General features: G+C 46.9%; 1 protein-coding gene across 1 annotated transcript in view; it reads left to right on the top strand.

The window, feature by feature from the left end:
* The window catches only part of PITRM1 (pitrilysin metallopeptidase 1), a 1,609,076-nt gene that overhangs the window by 397,090 nt on the left and 1,191,453 nt on the right, over positions 1–20,533 (top strand). Inside the window, exon 10 of the mRNA XM_069648021.1 lies at positions 135–263. Within this exon, the coding sequence (XP_069504122.1) occupies positions 135–263 (129 nt within the window). The remainder of the gene's footprint in view (positions 1–134; positions 264–20,533) is intronic.

Below are 20,533 nucleotides of genomic sequence, written 5' to 3'. Positions count from 1 at the left end.
CTATTCGGTGTGTTTGGCATATTTGTGAATAAGGGCCATTGTTTGTTTTAATGGAAATAAAACGACAGTAGTCATGAATAGACTGTTATAGAAAACACATACACACATTGACCTGTTTGCTGTTGTTTTCATAGGATTACTGACACCTTTGAAGCCTTCACACTGAGCCTCTTGTCTTCACTTTTGGTTTCTGGGCCAAATTCCCCTTTTTATAAAGGACTGATTGAGGCAAATCTTGGGACAGACTTTTCACCTGATGTTGGGTAAGTTTCAAATGTGTTTTTCTTCAAGAGAATGACCTGCTCCAGCTATGCAGGTACATGCAAACAGTATGTTTCATTAGTTTTGTATTTATATTCTAGCATACAGATGTATTATATCATGATGAGATGTTTCAGTTTTACTGACCAATGTCCAACTGTAAGTCGTCTTTTATCCCACAGGAAGATTCAATATTTATGTTCCCTGTGGATAAGGAGTCTATTCCAGACTATACCAGAATCCTCTTTTGCTCCATCCCGAGGCCAACACCCTTTTTTCCCCCCAGTGACCCTCTCAGTTCAGATCCTAAAACCCTCAAGCTTGCCATCACGTTTAACCAAGGCCTCCTTTGTCAGCTCAATTTTACATAATTGCACAAGGCACTGTCTTTGGACTCCTGTCCTTAAAAAGACCAATACTTTTCAGAATTTTGTCTACTAGTGATAAATGCTAGGTGACCCTCTGCCCACCAAACACACGAGTCAAACCAAACTGCATATTTATGTCGGGGGCTTGCAAGATTTGTCAGTAGCCGGATATCCCTTACGTTTGCCTGGTCTGCTCAACTTTGGCAGGACAATTAAAACTACTGAATCTTTTCGAACAGTTTAGTGGGCCAATCACAGCCACGGTATCTCTAGGGAGATTTTGGTGGCCATATGAAAGGCCTTGCTCACTTCCTGGTAGTTTGTAGGTTGTGATTTCCGCTAGATGGAGAGACAGGGTTGACCCACACGAGGAGTAAGCATTAGGGCTTGTGCTTTACCCTTTTCAGACCATTTTATTCTTGTCATTTAGACATTGGATTTTTTTGTATTCTAGTTTTGTGAAGTGCCTTCGCTTCTTACTACCCCTTAGTGAAATCTGTTATAACACTATGAGGAATTTCTATCTGAACTATAGAGGCGCTGGCTTTTTTTGTTTTTATTGGTGATTAAAATGATGCGCGTATTTCCATTTCAGGAAGGGAAATCTGCTGATCGCATTTCCCTTTCATAAAACACCATGCCAAAAACATAGTGTACACCTCTGCACTGCTACCTCATTAATGTGATGGCAACATCTGCTATACAGTGGCACAGAGTAGGTTCAGGTCACAGGTGCCCTGTTGACAGCTGCCGTGAAAGTCGGCACAAGGGCTACATTTTAAGATATGCACCCCCTGTTTCAAAAACTGTATAACTCTGAAGATTCTGTAGTGGTGGCACATGAAACTGTACAAATAAGCCATGCCTGAGTTTCGGTATGGTGGCCAGCATCTCCCAGAGTTATCCCATCCACATTAAATTAATATCACACATGTCAGCCCGGTGGGCCCAGTTCAGCGGAGGAAGGGTTGTGTCCTTGTTCCAGACAAGGCTTCCCATGCCCACTAGCAAGACTGTAGCCTTGGGGGATTGCTTCCCTTTTCTTCCTTTGTAAGGACGGGTAACTTTGCTGGTTGGAGAACAGGAATCAAAGGGCACACCCATTCACAAAGGGCTAGGTCTCACACCAGGGTGCTGCATTTCTAAAGGCCTTTGATTCTATTGACAAGGGAAGGAGGCTGTGTTAATGCTGCCAGGGAAATGACTGTACAGTGAAGGAAGACTTCCACCATCTTGTTTCTCCCTCCTATCCTCTAAACTTCCGCTAGAGCAAATCATTTTGGGTGTGTTGTCAGAAGGGCTAAATCCACCCATTTCAAGAACAGGGATTGGATAACAAAGACAAGCAAGCTTTAGTCTAATAACCTGTGGGCTTTTACTTTTCAAAGAAGGGGACTTCCACCAGTTCTTTGAATAATCTCTGGAACCGGACCCTGGAAGAATTTGCTGGACTCTGCTGAGAGAGCAGTACTTTCTAAAGTCATCTAGTTGTGAGGTGAAGGCAGGCGTTTCAAGGCAGAGGCAAGCTCTGTTGCCTAACCATCCCTAGGGACCATTGGGGGGAATTTTGCTGCTGCACCAAGCCCTGCATCTCTGCCATCCTGTAGCCTAGGACCACAGTATTGCTCGATCCCTGAAGGTGTGTACCAACCTCCCCAATGTTAAGGATCCTGAGAAAAGGACTAACCTTGGGCCTCGAGACCTTGGAGTGGGACTTGCAGCTCCTGGAAGCTTGAACAGCCAAGATCACTGTGTTTTTGACACTGCTGCGAGCCATGATTTGTGCTTGTTGGTTGTCGAGCGAACCTCCAGGATCCTTCAAAGCTGCTTTTGGCTTTCATCGTTCTCCATAATGCTGTGACTCTGTTTGCTGCTGCAGAGTACCAGCTCAAGTGTGTTGTTGCCTCGGCTTGAACCTACAAAGTACTACTGCCTTGCATTTCTCGAGTCACCGTTCAAAGCACCAGCTTCTTTGACAGTTGACCCCGCTGTCTCCCGAACAGCAACCTCTGAGCCTCTGTAACAAATCGACTTGCCTACGCATCCTGATACCAGCTCGTCCGCAAGCTATCTATCCTAGACTTCCGAACAAAACCTGCTGACCGCTGATCCACGCAGCTTGAGTGGATGCTTGGAGAGCATGGCTACCTTTCGTTTGGTTCTGACTCAGCGGCAGCTTGCTGCGGGCCCATCGCAACTCAAGCATCCTTGACCAAGGACGGACCTGCGATCGATGCCGAGAAGCCTAGTTCAAAGTCGCAGAACCACCAAGACCTTGGCAAAGTTAATATTGATATTTCTGATGTTTGTTAATCTGCTTAGAATCACATGCTGTGCATAGGTCCGACATCCAGTGGTCACTGCGGAGTATTGCATTTTGTTTTTCGTAGTCGAAAAGGGGACGTCGACAAGGCGTGTCTGTAACACTATCCCTATAGTGACGTGTGTTGTACCCACAATCCCTCACACGTCGAGGTCCCTCAGATTGTTTTTTCCGCCCAGATACTGGTCGCCTTTACGCGGAGCTCCTCGAGAGACATTGCAGATTTCATCTCCTCGACCTTTGGTCGTTTTCCTATATTAATATAGAACATATCGATCCTCCCCTCGACGCTGTTGTGAAGCTTCTCCGCCGAGCAAGATCTTCGACGGAGGGGACGAGCGGAGGAGATCCTTCGGCGTTGCCGAACACGTGGCCTGGCCTCGCAGGCCAAATACAGTAGGGAGAGTGGGGGTCGTGGGACATCTCTAACTTTTTTCTGAGAATGCCTTTCCTTTTCCCCTTCCTTTCCCTTGGGGTGGTTATCACGTTTTATTGCCTCAGCTATGGAGAGGACACCCTTTAGGTTTTGCCCGCTTTGCAAGGGCAAGTTTACTTGGAAGGACAAGCATTCACGGTGTAACCGCTGCTTGCCCCTCGATCACAAGGAGGAAGGTTGCACGGCTTGTCGGCTTCTTAAGCCAAAGACTCTAAAAGACCGTAGGGTCAAAAGGTGGGCGGCCTACGCTATGTCGAAGGCCGACGCTCCACCCACCGTCGCTACCTCCGACAGTGACGAGGAACGTGATACCACGACCTCCGCTACGGAAGTCGTAAACCCCCCTAGAGAGCGCACACGCGCTTCGTCGTCTGTCCCCGGCCCCGACGGGCTCGGCTCATGCCCTGCTTATGGGGATGAACACCCCGGCGACACTGACGCACACAAGACCACACATAAGCACACAACCCATGGCTCTTCTTTGCCGAAGGCAAAGAGAGCATCAGCGCCCAAGGAGACGCAGGTTTCACCGGCGGCCTCCTCGGACCGTTCGGGTTCGAAGCCCCTCTCGCAACCGCAGCCGCGACCAGCGACTGGGCTTTCGGCAAATAAGGGCGCTGCCCCCAAATCATCGGCCGGAGCGCATCAGCAGAAAGCGCATGCCGCCGTAGAGCGTTCGACACCCATAACGTCGAAACCACAGCTCCCCGCTGACAAACGAGTCGCTGAGAGCTTGGCGAGGATCGTGGTAGCCGACGCCCAAAAGCGTACGCCGAAAGACACGTCGAGCGCTACGCAAAGGTCGAAAGACACACCTGAAGGCTTTTCGGAAGGCGACGGGACACTTTCCTCGACGTTATGGGAGAGGTTGAGCCGTGTTCAGCTACAAGACACCAATTTTCCCCCGCTAGACCGCTCAGGGGTACCCCATGAAAACATGGAAAGGCTGCATCTCTGCATGGAAAGGATGGAGAGGTTTATGAATGCCCAAAACCCTCCCACTCCAAAGAGAATAAGAGAAGGGCCTCAGGAGGACCCCAGGGCCAAAATTCCAAGATTAGTCAATCCCCACCAGGACACAGCGTCAGACTTCCACAGTGTGTATGACCTCACTGGGGAAGAACATTATTTTGAGGAAGAGGATGATTTTATGGACGAGGAAGACGGACGGAACCAGGAGGAAGGTCTGGAGGACAGCCCAGACTCGGTAGGAGAAGGCTTCGGAGAAAATCCAGAAGAAGGACCTTCTCACCCCTGGCAATCACCATCAATATATTCCCACACTGATGTCCTGAATCTAAATCCTCCTGACATTTCACCGGTTAGAAACACGTCTCCCATTGACGATCAACCCACATTTAATGCCCTGTTGCGCAGAGCAGCAGCACACTTCGAACTAGACACTGGGGAGCTCTCTCCTGAATTAGACTTTGTAGAAAGGGTAATTAAGGAGAAACCCCCGGTCAGTCAGACAATTCCCCTCCTCGCTTCGGTGAAGAGAAGAATCATCCCTTCGCTGTCCACACCCGCACTAATCAGAGGGGTCAATCCTAGAATTGAAAAACTTTTCACTCCTTCACCCTCAGACCCGCTGTACATCAGGGGACATTCCATTCCGGATTCCCTGGTAGTAACCAACACAAGAAAGAGGGCAGGGGTACCACTTTCCACCAGTGAGGCACCACCTGACAAGGAGGGCAAGCGGTTATATGCCCTTGCTAAAAGAATTACATCCTCGGCCGCCTTTTCGGCAAGAATTGCTAACAACAATTCTTTGCTCGCTAGCTATGCGGACGCGCAGTGGGCCAAACTGCGCAAAGCCGCCGAAGAAGCGCCGGAACCATTACGTACACGCCTGCTTTCAACTATTGGCGAAGGAACCCAGGTCAACCAGAGTATTGTGAAGAGCTCTCTGGATGCGGCAGAAACTGCGGGACGTTCCCTAGTTCAGGGAATAGTCCTAAAACGACACGTATGGATGCGCAACTCAGGGTTCAAACCGGAGACACAGGCGTCTTTAATAAATAAACCTGTTGAAGACTCCAACCTCTTCGGGAAGGCGGTGGATGGGGCTCTGGAGATGGCTAAAAAAGAGTTCGATACAATCAAAACTCTTGACCAAATCTCTAAGCCCGCTACCAGGCGCGGATATGGCAATAAACGCTTTTTTCGTGGCCAACGCCAACAACATAACCAGCAGCAACAGTACCCTGCCACCAATTTCCAGACCAGTAGTGGCCAGTACAGTCAAAGAGGACAGCGTCGGGGCAAAGGAAGAGGGCGAGGGTCCACCCCCAGAGGTTCCCAAGCCCCTAACAACACCAAGTGACGCGAAGATTCGCGTCCCCTCCCATGCAACGCCGGTCGGGGGCCGGATAACATCCTTTCTTCCAGTATGGGAGGGTATAACGTCAGACCGCTGGGTACTTTCCACCGTAGCCCACGGATACTGCATCGAATTCAACAGTTCCCCAACATACAAACCCCCGAGGGGACGACGCATGTCACCGGAACATCTTGCCATCCTTCTACAAGAAGTACAGCAACTGCTGGAAAAGGGAGCCATCGAGGTCGTGCCTCTATCTCAGGTAACGGAAGGTATTTATTCAGTGTACTTCCTTGTACCCAAAAAGGATCTAACCATGCGCCCTGTATTAGATCTGCGCCCAGCGAACAAGTTTATCAAACCCCAAAAGTTTCGTATGGTGACCCTACAGGAAGTGATCCCACTGCTATCACAGGGAGATTACATGACAACATTGGACATGAAAGATGCATACTTTCATATTTTAATGTTGCCAGCGCACAGAAAATACCTCCGGTTCATGATAGAGGGCAAACACTACCAGTTCAGAGTGCTACCCTTCGGCATAGCATCAGCACCGAGGGTATTCACGAAGGTACTGGCAGTGGCAGCGGCCCACCTGCGCAGGTTGTCCATCCCAGTTTACCCTTACCTCGACGACTGGCTCATAACAGGGGATTCTTACGAAACATGCTTCTCCAATACCCAAAAGACTGTAGACCTTTTGTTCCAGTTGGGCTTCTCCATCAACGAAAAGAAGTCCAGTCTAGACCCCAGCCAAATCAAACAATTCCTAGGGGCTCTAATTCAAACAAAGGACGGCCTCGTCTTCCCCTCCAAAGAGAGGGTTCAAAACATGTTGTTTCAGATCCCTCAATATGTGTCCGGTCGAGAGGTGACGGTACGCAAAGCAATGCGCTTGCTAGGCATGATGGCGTCGTGTATTTATTTGGTACCTCACGCGCGCCTGCGCATGCGCCCTATGCAAGAGTGGCTCAACAGCCAGTGGTGTCAGGCCAGCGGACTATGGGACGATCTAGTAGTGGTCTCGCAGGCCTTAGTTCTCTCGCTACGGTGGTGGACAAAAGAAAACCTAGAAAAAGGGAAACCCTTTGCCACACCCGCGGCGGAAGCCACTCTAACCACAGACGCATCCCTCACAGGATGGGGGGCTCACCTATCCCATCAGACTGCTCACGGAGAGTGGACTCCGAGCGTAGCATCCAAACACATCAATCTTCTAAAAGCCTTCCAGGAACACCTACAAGGCAGGACAGTGCTGGTCCTTACAGACAGCACCACAGCCATGTATTACATCAACAAGCAGGGGGGAACCCACTCTCCAGGTCTGTCCAAACTGGCCCAAAACATATGGAAGTTGGCTCTCAAACAGAATATGTTCCTCCTGTCACAACATGTACCAGGGGAACTCAATCTGCTGGCAGACAAACTCAGCAGAGATTTCCCCCTGCCCGAAGAGTACGAATGGCGACTGCACGAAGACATCGTCTTCGACGTCTTCACGCAATGGGGATTCCCAGAAATAGACCTGTTCGCAACCCTGGAGAACTCACAATGCCAAAGCTACGCCTCCAGGTACGCCCAAAACCAATCCAAGGGGAACGGTCTGTCGATTCGATGGTCAGGGAAATTTGTTTACGCTTTTCCCCCGACTCCCCTTCTCAACAAGGTGGTGCACAAGATGCACCAGGAACAAGTAACCATGATACTGGTGGCCCCAATGTGGGCCCGCGTCCATGGTTCGCTCACTTGATGGAGATGTCTCTATCTCCCCCAGTGAAACTCCCCTGCCCGTACAACATGCTGTCACAAGACAGGGGCAGGACGCTGCATCCATGCCCCCAGAACATGAACTTAGCAGCCTGGCTCCTGAGGTCGTAGAATTTGGACACCTACAGCTCCCGCAGAGATGCATGGACATCCTCAGGGAAGCCAGAAAACCTAACACTCGCCACTGCTATTCTAGCAAATGGAAGAGATTTGTCATCTGGTGCAGAGGAAAGAGCATCAACCCAATTGACTGCTCTCCCACACATATTGTTCTATACCTGACCCATTTATTGGATTCAGGTCTAGTGTTCAATTCCATTAAAGTCCACCTAGCGGCACTTTCTGCATACACCACTTCCCAACTCAAAGTGTCGTGGTGGAAGATCCCTGTTATAAAGGCCTTCATGGAGGGAGTAAAGAGAATACACCCCCCGATAGCTAACCCAGCTCCCGGATGGGACCTTAACGTGGTACTTACAAAACTCATGGGATCACCTTTTGAACCCATGCACAAAGCAACTCTTAAAGACCTCACTCTTAAGACTGCTTTTCTAATAGCTATCACCTCCATCAGGAGAGTAAGTGAACTACAGGCTCTTTCTGTTCTAGACCCCTTCGTTACAGTTCACAAAGATAAAGTGGTTCTACGCACTCACCCAAGGTTTGCTCCAAAATTCATCTCAAAATTCCATGTAAACCAGTCTATAGAACTACCAGCGTTCTTTCAAAATCCTTCCAACTTGGGAGAAAGGACTCTGCACACACTAGATGTGCGCAGAGCGGTCATGTTCTACATGGAAAGAACCAGACCACTGAGGAAGACTAATCAGTTCTTCGTCTCGGTGGCAGCAGGAAGAGAAGGGGATGCAGTTTCAAAGTCCACTATTTCTAGATGGATTGTCCAATGCATCACTCTCTGCTATACTCTTGCTAAGAGAGAACTGCCCTTTAGTCCAAGAGCACATTCTACTCGAGGCACGGGAGCGTCCATAGCATTCATTGCAAATGTTCCCCTTGAGTCCATCTGCAAAGCGGCTACCTGGAGTTCTGTGCACACCTTTACAAAACACTAGTGTCTAGATGCACACTCTAGATCTGACTCCCAGGTGGGACAGGCAGTATTAAGACATCTTTTCTCTACTGTTCCTTCTCATAACCCACCGCCAACTCCGGGTACTGCTCGCTAGTCTATGCACAGCATGTGATTCTAAGCAGATCAACAAACATCAGAAGACAATGCATTACTTACCGTAAAAGCATTTCTGATGGTTGTATCTGCTTAGATTCACATGCGCCCACCCTTCCTCCCCGCTCGGATGGAAGGAACATAGACATCTTTCTATATTTCTCTCTTTTCTGTACTCACGTCTAGAAGGCTCCCTCAGGGCAGAAAAATACAAACAGAGGGACCTCGACGCGTGAGGGATTGTGGGTACAACACACGTCACTATAGGGATAGTGTTACAGACACGCCTTGTCGACGTCCCCTTTTCGACTACGAAAAACAAAATGCAATACTCTGCAGTGACCACTGGATGTCGGACCTATGCACAGCATGTGAATCTAAGCAGATACAACCATCAGAAATGCTTTTACGGTAAGTAATGCATTGTCATATCTTCCCCCCGGTCCATCTTTGGGCTATGGAGACTAGCCTAGTAATTTGAATCCCTTTGCAACCTCGAAAAATATCCTTGAATATTTGTGGCCTTTTAATTGCCTCTTCTCCCCTTGCTTCATTACCAGAGTGCTGCAACTTTTCTATCTTTGCATATCCTGTGTCCTTTCTACAGAGGTGGGTTTTTACGGTGTTAGTTATTAGTGTACATGGTACGTTTGATTAAAGTACATATTTTATAGAGCCTTGATTGGACATACCTTTATTTTGGGCTGCTCTACTCCGCTGTTTGGGTTGCTACTGATAGAATATCAAAAAAGAAAGGCAAGAAAGGCTGTAGTACTAGTCTTCTCTCCCTTGTCTAAGAAGCAGTCTTGAAATAATGGACCCTTGTTACCAGTAGTAGTATTGTGAAAAAATATAGTAAAAGATATACTGATTAATTAAACTACACCATCATCGATTCCATTGACTTACATTACACATACATCAATACAGATATTCACTTATGTTATGTAAAGTACACGTTTGGAAACCGCACCAAGGCAAACAGTTATGCCCACATAATGTTCTTGGAACTAGAGTGTGCAGTAGTACAAATACACCGATCAACACACCTCAATTGCCCTGACCCACATTCACACCCTTCTTAAGAGCATAGCCTTTCCGCAGCCTACATTACCACAAAATGCAAAAAGGTGTATCTCTAGAATATAAACTGTGCCTGTTTTTACTTTTATGATTGTGTTGGCTCTTGGTTTGTAGACATGTGTTGGCTGAGTGAGCGCTTTAGCCTCTATTCATCCTTGTACTCCTGCAGGGCCAAAGTGAAGTCGCCCGGAACGGCCCCCACTTTTGAATTTTTTTTTTTTTTTTACATCCGGTCCCCTTTCCCTTCTGGTAAAACAGATAGACACTTGTAAAAACCTTTGTGGTTTTTGTTTTTGCCACAAAATGCTGTTGTTTTAGTACCACCTTGTGGCCCAGTGATTCTGAGAGAAGCGAGAAAATGAAGAGTTATTGAGACTAAACTGCTTAAGTTGCATGGAAACTTATCATGCTTGCAGCATTTTCTTACTGCATTACAGTTTGCAATTTTTTGTTTTCCGCTATATCAACCAGTGGGGTGTTTTTTTTAATTTGTATTAAATGGATGACCAATTGGGAGTTTGAATGTAGATAAGTTCTTTGCACTTGCCACTCCTCATGCTTTATTTTGCTTTCATCTCTCAGCGTAGGCCTAAGTAAACAAAAGGGAAGTGCTCTGCTAACTTCCCATTAAAGTCCCCTCCCACCCATAATTGTGCTCTATGAAGGAGGGTGTCTAAGAGGGTCAGTACTGAAGGACATGCTGTTGAGCCTTTTCCCCCACTTTGCATATGGATTAGTAGAGTGCAGAGCACCACACCAGCCTGTAAGTTATGAAGTCGGAGTCTTCGTTTTAGTCTTTCAGTCCTAGTCCTGGTGCCGGTTTGTGTCTCTGCCCTGGTCTTAGCCTTTGCCTGGCCTCTCTGCAAGCAAGTGGGCAAATGTAGAAGTAGGGCAGGCAGTCTTTCTATATCCTTCCTCCCCACTTCAAATGGCCCTCTGTCTCTTTTTTTCTTTCAGAGGAAATAATTAAAGGCGGCAGAATTTGTAAGGGCACTGGATTCTGAAGGCATCAAATGCCATACAATATACAATAATTTAGCTTGGCTATGCTGAAATAAACTCCCGGTAAACCTGCACATGAATCTGCATGTTGTATTTCTACCTGCATGCTTCCCTTGGGTGGAGGTGTGCAAGGAAATTAAATTGAAACTAATAGGCAAGCACCGAGCAGAGTAGCTTCTTTAGTATTCCTGGAGGCATATTGTAAGCCGTGAAAACTGCTCAAATGGTTACCTGCCGAAAATGGGCATTGCCCTCACACAAACAGATCTACATTACATGAGTAATAACTAGCATGGTTGCATGAATGTTAGTGCCCTCTTTGCTTGGGCATGGCTGGTAAATTGTTTAATGCCCTCCTACACATTGTCTAATATGTTAGGAAAGATTTTCTTTTGGCTTCTTTCCTCCCATAGACGTCTATGGGACACCATTTTATTTTATTTAATTTTAACTTTATTTAGGTAATAGGCAGTTAAGTAGTTCATTTTTAAGTTGTACAGTTATTGGATATGTTGCATTCAGATCATAAAGTATCAGTTACATTTATTACATTACTTTTCAATATCTTTTACAGCTGGGTTTCTCTCAAGTATTCTCGGAATGGTTCCCAAATGGCTTTCCTGCCCATAGGTCCGCTCTCTGAGCCATTCAAGTATTGTTGGGGCTGATTTAGATTTCCATTGTAGTAATATGCACTTTTTTGATATAATGCATCCCACGTTAAATAGTCTGCAGGTTTATGATCGACCTTTCCAATATCCCTGGACAGGTATTTAAGGGGTAGTAGGGTCGTGGTAATTTCTGTGATAATGTCAATTGCTTCGGACACTTCTTGCCAGAATGATGCTACCCTCGGGCAGCTCCAGAACATGTGGATCGTGTCTGCTCCCTCTGTCCCACATTTTATGCATTTGTCTTGTATATCGTGGGAAAATCGTGACACCTTTGATGAGGTGTTTAGCACTTTGAATTGTATGAGTCGCAGGCAGTAGTTGAGGGAAACCTTCTTGGTTAGGTTGCAGAATCTCCACCATGTAGTGTCATCTACGCTTTTTGCTATGTCCCTCTCCCATTTTCCCTTCAGTGTTGCGTTGTGGCATCCTGTATCAGCCTGTATAACCTGGAGATTAGCCCCTTCCGTTCTTCCCCCAGCACTATAGATTCAAAGCAATTCAAGGGCTCTGGTTCCTTGGAACGATGGCCACTTCTTCTGCACCGCCACCCGCATTCTAAATTATTGCAGTATTTTGACCAGGTTATCTCACAGTTTTGCCTTAAATTCATCCTTGGTCACAAATTCGCCCTCTGGGAATAAATCACCCAGCTTCATTTCCTTCCTGTGGTCCCATAAAACCTGGAGATCTGTATCAAATGTTGGGGGAAGGCCTGGGCAGTTCCACAAAGGCATTTTGCCATTGTATGGGGTAGGTATGTCTAAATGCTTAAATATATGTTGCCATGCGTTTTACTGTTGTGCGCATTGGGTCAAATGTACATGACTGATTTGAGGTCTGTCGGGTCTGCGCCATAATGTTCTAGGGCTCTGTGTCGTGGACAGGGGCCCATCTGATACCAGTATCCTGCGTAAAGTGCCTGTGCCACCAGGTAGTACAGGTCGAATTCTGGGTCGGCCAGTCCCCCTTGGTCGCATGGTTCAGCTAGTGTGTCCCAACACATATGGGGCGTCCCTTCCTCCCAAACTAATTGCGTTGCAATTGTGAAGTTTCGTGAATAATTTACGCCCCGGGATGGTATTGAAGTAGTAAAGCAACTTGAGCACCACTACCATCTTGAGCAGTGAGATCCTACCATATAGGGACATTGGGAATTTAGTTTGTATGTCTAGTTTCACAGCCAGTGCGCTGAGGTACTCTTCAAGGTTTTTTTCATATAGTTTGTGTTGTGCTATCGCCACCCCCAGATATTTTAGGCTGTTTTCAGCCTACTTGAACCCGCATAAGTCTTGCGGCTATTTGGTACCTTCTGTTAATGGGAACAAGTCTGACTTCATTTTAATTTTATATCCTGAGTGATGTGTGAATTTGGCAACTTCTTCCATAACTGGTTTAATGTTTGAGCCCGGGTTTCGTAAGTATAATAAAGCTTCCTCGGCATACAGGGAGATAATTTGTGGGAGACTCGCTATGTGTATCCTTCTATGTCCGTTCCTGTCCCTCATCCATTGCACAAACGGTTCAATTGTTAATGCGAAGAGGAGAGGTGAAAAAGGGCAGAACTGTCGGGTTCACCTGGCCAGCGGGATTGGTCCTAATATGAGCCCATTAGTACAGATTTACGCTTCTGGGTTAGTGTAAAGTAGTCCTACGTACCCTCTAAAACGACTTCCCACTCCAAACCGCCTCAGCACTCTGAAAAAGAAGTTCAGGACACAGAGTCAAATGCTTTTTCAGCATCTAGCGAGGCAACAACTGCAGATGCTTGGGGATCTATCTGTGAGATGATACCGAACAGTCGCTGCAGGTTAAAGGCTGTGGACCTGCCAGTGATGAAGACCGATTGATCGGGGTGCACCACGAGGGGCATGTTTAGAACAAGCCTGTTTGCAAGAACTTTGGCCAATAGCTTCGCATCTGAGTTAATCAATGACAGTGGGCGATATGATGCTACTTCCCTTAGTGATTTGCCTGGCTTCGGGAGCACTGTTCTGATTGCCTCGGCCATTGACGATGGGAGGGTGTGTTTGTGCCCACCCTGACTAACACGTGTAAATATGAATAAGACAGACACTCCCTGGACAGGGAATAAGGCACAAAAGCGCAGGCTGTGAGAGTTCCAAGGAAGGTTTATCTAGATCTCTGAGAGCGCTCTCACCACATCAAAGTTACAACACATTCATATAGTACATCTACATTTTTGACATATGATGCTACATTGGACCAGGATTGGTCAGCCGTGGTGGTGACTTAGGTGTGGGCATCATCTCTTCCTCCGGGTTGGTTGCTTGGATGGCGGGAGGATTGACGTCAGACGTGCTCCGGATGGGTGAAGGTCAGGTCGCTGTGAAACACGATGGTCACTATCTGAGCTAAGAAAATACATTCTGAATAATGCATGCACTAAATAACAGTTGATCAAAAGACTCTGTCTATCATGTCGTTATACAAATCACTCAAGGGCTTACACCATCTACACATTTGGGTTACACAGGTCACAGGTTTAAGAGCCTTGACCACTATAATACTCTCATTGAACTATAGGGTTAGTCTCACAAGAATCTCAGGTATGTGGCATTTGTTAGTACTGGGCACGATATACTGCACCGGGGTCTAATGTTAGCTCGGGGGTCTGTTGGGTGGGCTTCATAGCGAGGTTGGCAGTCTGGCACATGAAAGGGATGCCTTGCTAGGACACAGGGTTAGAATGGCAATACGTTTTCGACTGGCGAGGGTAATAGGGCAAGGACACTTTTGTGGAGATGGACGAGCTCTGTGCTTGGCTCATGTCGGTTCACATGCAGGACAGTGATCTCACAGGAAAATGGATGTGTTACATTCATTATTTGTTGCAAGCAGCTCCGGCCTCAGCGTGAGAATGGAGCCGCAGAGTTTTCCTGTTGGTGTGGGGACGAGGGTGGGGGCTATGTGCTCCGAGCTGCGGCGGCGGGCAAAGGGGAGAGATGCGTTTTGTACTATCGCAGTGAGGCCTAGTTACCAAGATGGAGTCGAAAGGGGGTACAGAAAATGGATGCCCTGTGTCCTGCTCAGTGATCCCATCTACGCGAATATAACAAGTTAGTATCGCCTAAGAGCAAGGGGCGTACCCACCACTTAGAGGCACTTGGTCCAAGTTTGGTACTGAGAAGTGACGGTAGAGAGGGGCCCATTGGACCCTCGCTCCCACACATTCCCCCCGTTCGTTACATCTAAAGTAACAAATTCTTCTACTTTTTATTCTTTTCATTTTCCCTTCGGTAGTACTCAACCTCTGCCACCGCCTTGTCCCATGCAGGGGTACCTTTTATGGGCATCCAAGCTCTGCAGACGCTTCTAGTCCCTCTTCTGGCATATTCATCTGGGGTACACATTAAGTAAATACCTCCATCCCCATCTAGATCTAGACATCTGTGCAAATTATCCACAATGTCCCCATGTTGCCTGTAAATTGCTGTCATTCTGTACTGTGGTTTGGTGTACTCCCCTGTTTGCATTTGTGCATCTATCATGGTAGTTACCGTTGTTGGTCGGCCCATTGTCACCATCATCATAGCCGAGGTTGGCATGCTTTTCTCACAACACCGCAGTCCCAGTTGGCACACACAAAAGAGTAAGAGCACAAAAACGATGATGGGGATCAGTATTTTCATTGCCACATTTACCCATGATGGAATCCAGCTGAACAAGTTGTCGAACCATGTACTTTCCTCTGCTCCTCCTTCCGCTCTCATCCTTTCCCCTAGGTTGTGTACTGCGTTTATCACATGGGAGAGTGTTCCGTTATCAGCGTCCTCAGTTGGCATGAATGTGCAACACGCCCCCCCAAATTTTTCGGCAAACAACACCGTCCATCGCCGTGAGGAGATCAAGGACATATCGATTTTGCATTGTCATTAGGCGCAACGCACGGAGTTCTATTTTTATCACGTGAACCCCTCTTCAGTGTCGTTAGCCAATTGAATGAGTTCCCAGCACACGATCTGCAACCATTTGGCGTTTGCTCGTGCTTGTAGTCCAGGGGGGAGAAGTGAGGCAAAGAATGTCTCTGCTGATGAAAAGAGCTTGTATTTCTGCAGGATCTCAGCAAGTAGTTTCGATGATTCGGATGAGATGTAATTGGAGGATCTTTTACTTCGTGTCAATCTTCTCTTTAGTTTATATTCTGACAATAATTCATATGCTGGACCTTTTGTTGGCGTTAGTTAGGGCGCTGTCGATGGTTCAGCCGATTGCCCTGCTGCCGATATGCCAGCCCATTGCTCTGCTGCTGATATGCCCGCCGGTTGCTCTGCTGCCCTTTGGATGTTGCTCTCTGGTATTACCATCAGGGCTGTGTGGAGGGTCGCTAAAGCGCAAGTTCCTTTCCACGATGCATGGAAGTGCAGGTAAGCTTGCTTGCCGCAAATCCAGTACATGTCCATTAGTGCCGCTGTGCCTTTCTTCATGTCGGGAATTATTACCTTCTTGTTACATTTCCTTGCTTCTCCCATGTTTAACTTTCCTTCCCCACGGAAACACAGTTCATGTGGCACTTCTTCTTTAGCTTTGCGACGTGTTGCGACCAGATGTGGTTACATGCCCCTTTTATCCATTGGAAAGTGTCATTTGGTAGGCCTCAAAGCGCTTCTGCTTTGCATTGTATTGTTTCTTCGTGCCATTTATTGTCTGCAAACCGTGTCCCCTTGATGACAAGAAATGGTTCTTCAAGGCAAACTACTCCTTGGCGTCGGCTTGTGCATTTTTTCTCGTTCTCCAGCTTTTCCAATGTGACAGTGTGCGCCTGGAATGTGCTCTTTATTCTGCATAGAACCAGATGAATCAAACATTGGGCCTCCGACAAGGGCACTTCCTGCGGTACTAACATTTTCGGTGTTCCTGATGCGTGTGGGATGAGTGAACAGACGTAGCAGCTCTCATTTGTTGCTTGCTTCGCCGTGGCACTCATTTCAGAATACCATTTATTTGATTAATCATGGTGGCGGGGATCTTCTATTTCATCTAATCCCAGGTTGTGATAAATGTTGTATCTTTTCCCTTCCGGCCCCCTTTTCCTCCTCGTCCTCCTTGTCCTCCTCCTCCTCCTTCTTCCTCCTCCTCCTCCTCCCTTCCTGATCACTGTTTTTCACCCTTTTGTAATCTATCGGAAGTATGCCAGCCCATGTTGTATCATTACTATTCAATATGGCATATGTATCATCATCAGTAGCAGCAATTTGGTACGAGGTAGAGTGTATGGTTGTTTGTGCATTAATACTAGTGTGAATTAAATCATTTGTCCAATAATAATCTCCATCATATTTGTTATATCCATAAGCATCACTCGTATTTACATTGAAACGTAACATTGACACACTTGTTGATTCTACAGTGATGTGCTCTGAGGGGTGCACTCCATCTGTTTGGTTAACATTAAGTCCATGTGACTCCTGCCATATTGTTTTTACCCCAGTCCATATCATTTGTGATCCTTCCCTTATCAAGTTAGCCCCGCTCCCTCCCCGTTGCATGTCATCGACAAGAGATAAAAGGGTGTAATACCATGCTGCAAAAACCTCCATTACCGACATAAAAATTGTAGCACACTTCAAAATGCATTCAACATCACTGAACCTTTTAGCCCTAATGGCGACCCTATCGCTATCTAACCTTAATTCACTCTCTCCGATCGTGGGTCGTTGGGCCCTTGTTCACCTGGAGGGGCGATATAAATTTGTTAAGTCATCATAATGTATACAATTATTTACAGTCTTGTTCAACTTCACATTTAATCATTATTTTCAGTCAGGCTTCTTTTACTGACTCTTTTGTTATTTTCCTACGACCTCGTTTGTGGTCCCAGTGACGCTGTCTTGCTCCTCTGGGGGGATTGTACTACTGTGTGCCCTCCTCACATCGGATAAGTGCACCCAATACTTCAATCCCTTCACTTTCACCGCGGTGGGGGTACTATAAATGACTTCGTAGGGGCCATGAAATCTGGGTGAATTCCACCTTCTCACAAAGCTGCGGACATGCACATATGCCCCCGGCATTAGTGGCCCACTTAAACTGTCTGCAGCCAGTGTAGTAGTATCAGTCATCACATTTTCAGTAAAAGGCGGTGCTATTTGTCGAGCTATGCTACGTAATGCGCGTGTTAACTGAGTTAGGTATTCCTTGAACTCTTCCCCCAGCACTGTGGCAGCCCTGTGCGCATCCAAGGCTCTTCTGATTGGGGATACTGGTGTGTGTGTATTCGTCTCCCAGTCACAATTTCGTGAGGGCTTAGGTGGTGGTCTTTGCACGGCTGTGTCCTGAGTTGGAACAGTGCTAGGGGCAAGCAATAAACCCAGTTCTTCTTCAATGTGTTACACAATTTAGACAACTTACCCTTTAGTAGCCCGTTGATCTTTTCGACCATCCCATTCGCCATTGGGTGATAAATCAAGCATAATTTGTGTTCACCCCCAAAAGTGATGTCACTTCCATAAGAGGTAATTCACAAAGTGCGTGCCATTATCTGATCTAATGACGTCGCACATCCCCCATCGTGAAAACACCTCCCGCACGAGGAATGTGGCCGCACATTTCGCGTCTGGGTGGGCGCATGGGCCTGCTTCCACCCACCTTGAAAAGGGGCACACCACCACAATCAAATAACTTGCACCGCTCTCCCATATCAGCATAGTCTATGTGGAGCTTTCTAAATGGTCCTTTTGGTCGGGGCAAAGTGCCACGCAGTCTTCTTAATGTCCTTCCAGAATTATGTTTGGCATGTTATGCATTCCACAATGAATTTTGACAGGTGTTCTTGTAAATTGGGGACCAACCAGTGTTGTTGGATGTCTGCAGAAATGTGGTGTTTTGCTATATGGCTGGGGAAATGCAACTGCTGGAATGCTATTTCCAGTAACTCTATGGCCATTACAACCTTCCCTGTTGTCTCTTGTCTCCAAATGAGATCTGTGGCTGATTGTGTACATCCCCATTTGCTCCACAGCTCTTGCTCCTCTTGGGACGCACATTTTTGTAACTCTATTATCTGTGCTATTGGGGTATTATTGTATGGTTCCTCCCGTGGGTCTATCGTGGTTGCTTTTGTGATGCACTCCAGTGTCGGTGTCATATTGAAATACGAGGCCTCCTTCGCGGCTGCGTCGGCTGCCGCATTTGCCAATGAGATTGCGTCTATGGTGTTGGTATGGGCTTGGCACTTCACCACTGCCACTACTGATGGTACTGCTAATGCATCTATCAGCTCATTGAACAATTTTGCATGCTGTACTGGAGAACCATCTGTTCTCCTGAATCCCCTTCTACGCCACCGTGACAGCCCTGAGTGCACTGTGGTAGTTGCATAGGCTGAGTCTGAGTATATTGTCACTGCGCAGCCTTTAGCAGTGCGCAGTGCTTTAATCAATGCAGTTAATTCTGCCGCCTGTGCCGAATAATGGGATGGAAGGCGCTTTTGCAGAATTGTCTCATATTCATCTTCCTCCATGCGCACTACCACCATTCCAACGTGTTTTTCTCCTGTCTTGGGGTCTATTGATGCTGACCCATCTATGAAGTATATTTCTCCCTCCTGTAGGGTATTCTCACTTGCTTTAGGGATGTCGTCACCTTCCTCCTCATATGTGGCACAATCGTGTTCTTGCATGTCCTCTGTCGTGCATGGCTCTGTAATAAATGTTGCGGGGTTTACTGTTTTGCACCTCACAACGTGTACGTTAGGGCTTGGAATTATTACTTCATATGCTGTTGCTCGTTGGGTCGTTAGTGTTGATTTTGTTCGCTCAAGGATGGCGAACAAGGAATGCTTCGCATATAGCGTTACCGAACATCCCATGACAATGGTGGCACTTTTTTCAATCGCGAAGGCCGCAGCTGCGAGGGCCAGTTTGCACGCGAAATGACCTTGCATTACTGGATCTAATGTCCCACTGTAGTAAGCCAATGGTTTGTGATCTAGTGATGTCTTCTGTGTTAGTACTGCTATCATCAGTGTCCCATTGCACTGGGAAAACAAGAAAAATTCCCTCTCATAATCTGGGTTCGCGAGGACTGGGGCGTCTGCGATAAGGTCTTTTAATTTCGAGTACTGTGTTATCGTTTCCTGCGTCCATTTTATTGTCGCCCTATTCTTCTGTGCTTCTTTTAATGCTTGTAGTGAGGGGCGTGTGTATGCCGCATAATCAAGGATCCAAGCTCGGCAATAATTAGAAATGCCAAGACATTTTTGCATGTATTTCACAGTTTTTGGTATTATTATGTTGCGTATAGCAGCTGCTCGGTCTGGGAGTATTTGCTTCCCATCTTTTGATATCAGCTGTCCGGGGTATACAACTTCGGCAAGGCAGTATTGCAATTTCCCTTTGTCTACCTTGTATCCTTTGGCAGCTAGCACATTCAGTAGTGTTATCGAGTCTTCTCGATACTTTTCTTCTGTATGGCTACAGACGAGCAAATCGTCTACATATTGAATGATGGTGCTCTCTACATCTATGTTTCCAATGTCTTCCCGCAATACCCTGTTAAAAATGCTGGGGCTTTCGCAATATCCCTGTGGGAGTCTGCAATGTTCATACCTGTTGCTCCCTAATGTGAATGCTGTCAGATATCGGGATCCTGGGTCAAGGGGTATTGAGAAGAAGGCGTTTTTCAAATCAATTACAGTAAAACATGTTGATTCTTTTGGCACACTACACAGTATTGATGCCAGGTTAGGGAATAGAGGGAACTCTTTTTGAATGATGTCATTGAGTGGGCGGAGATCCTGGATCATCCTCCACGCCCCTCCCTTTGCCTTTTTGATCGGAAAAATCGCTGTATTGCATGGGGAGGTTGATGGCACTATAATGCCTTGTTTCAGGAGTGCATTTATCGTTTCTTTAATTCCCTCCTCCGCTTCCTTTTGATATGGGATATTGTTTTACTCTCGGCAGAATTGCACCTGGTTTGAGTTTTATTTTTATTGGTGTCCCCTCATGCAGCAGCCCTACATCGTGAGGCTTGGTAGTCCAAATTTTAGGTGCTACTTTTGTCATGTCTTCCTCAAATATAGTTAGTGGCGCTTTCATCAATGGGTTATATACCTCTCTGTATTGGACCATAATATCACATGG

This window comes from Ambystoma mexicanum, chromosome 2q (assembly GCF_040938575.1).
Source record: "Ambystoma mexicanum isolate Mex_15411 chromosome 2q, UKY_AmexF1_1, whole genome shotgun sequence".
In the NCBI taxonomy this organism is placed as follows: Eukaryota; Metazoa; Chordata; class Amphibia; order Caudata; family Ambystomatidae; genus Ambystoma; species Ambystoma mexicanum.
Note: the sequence above shows the minus strand (reverse complement) of the source record. Positions and strands in the feature narration are given on the sequence as shown.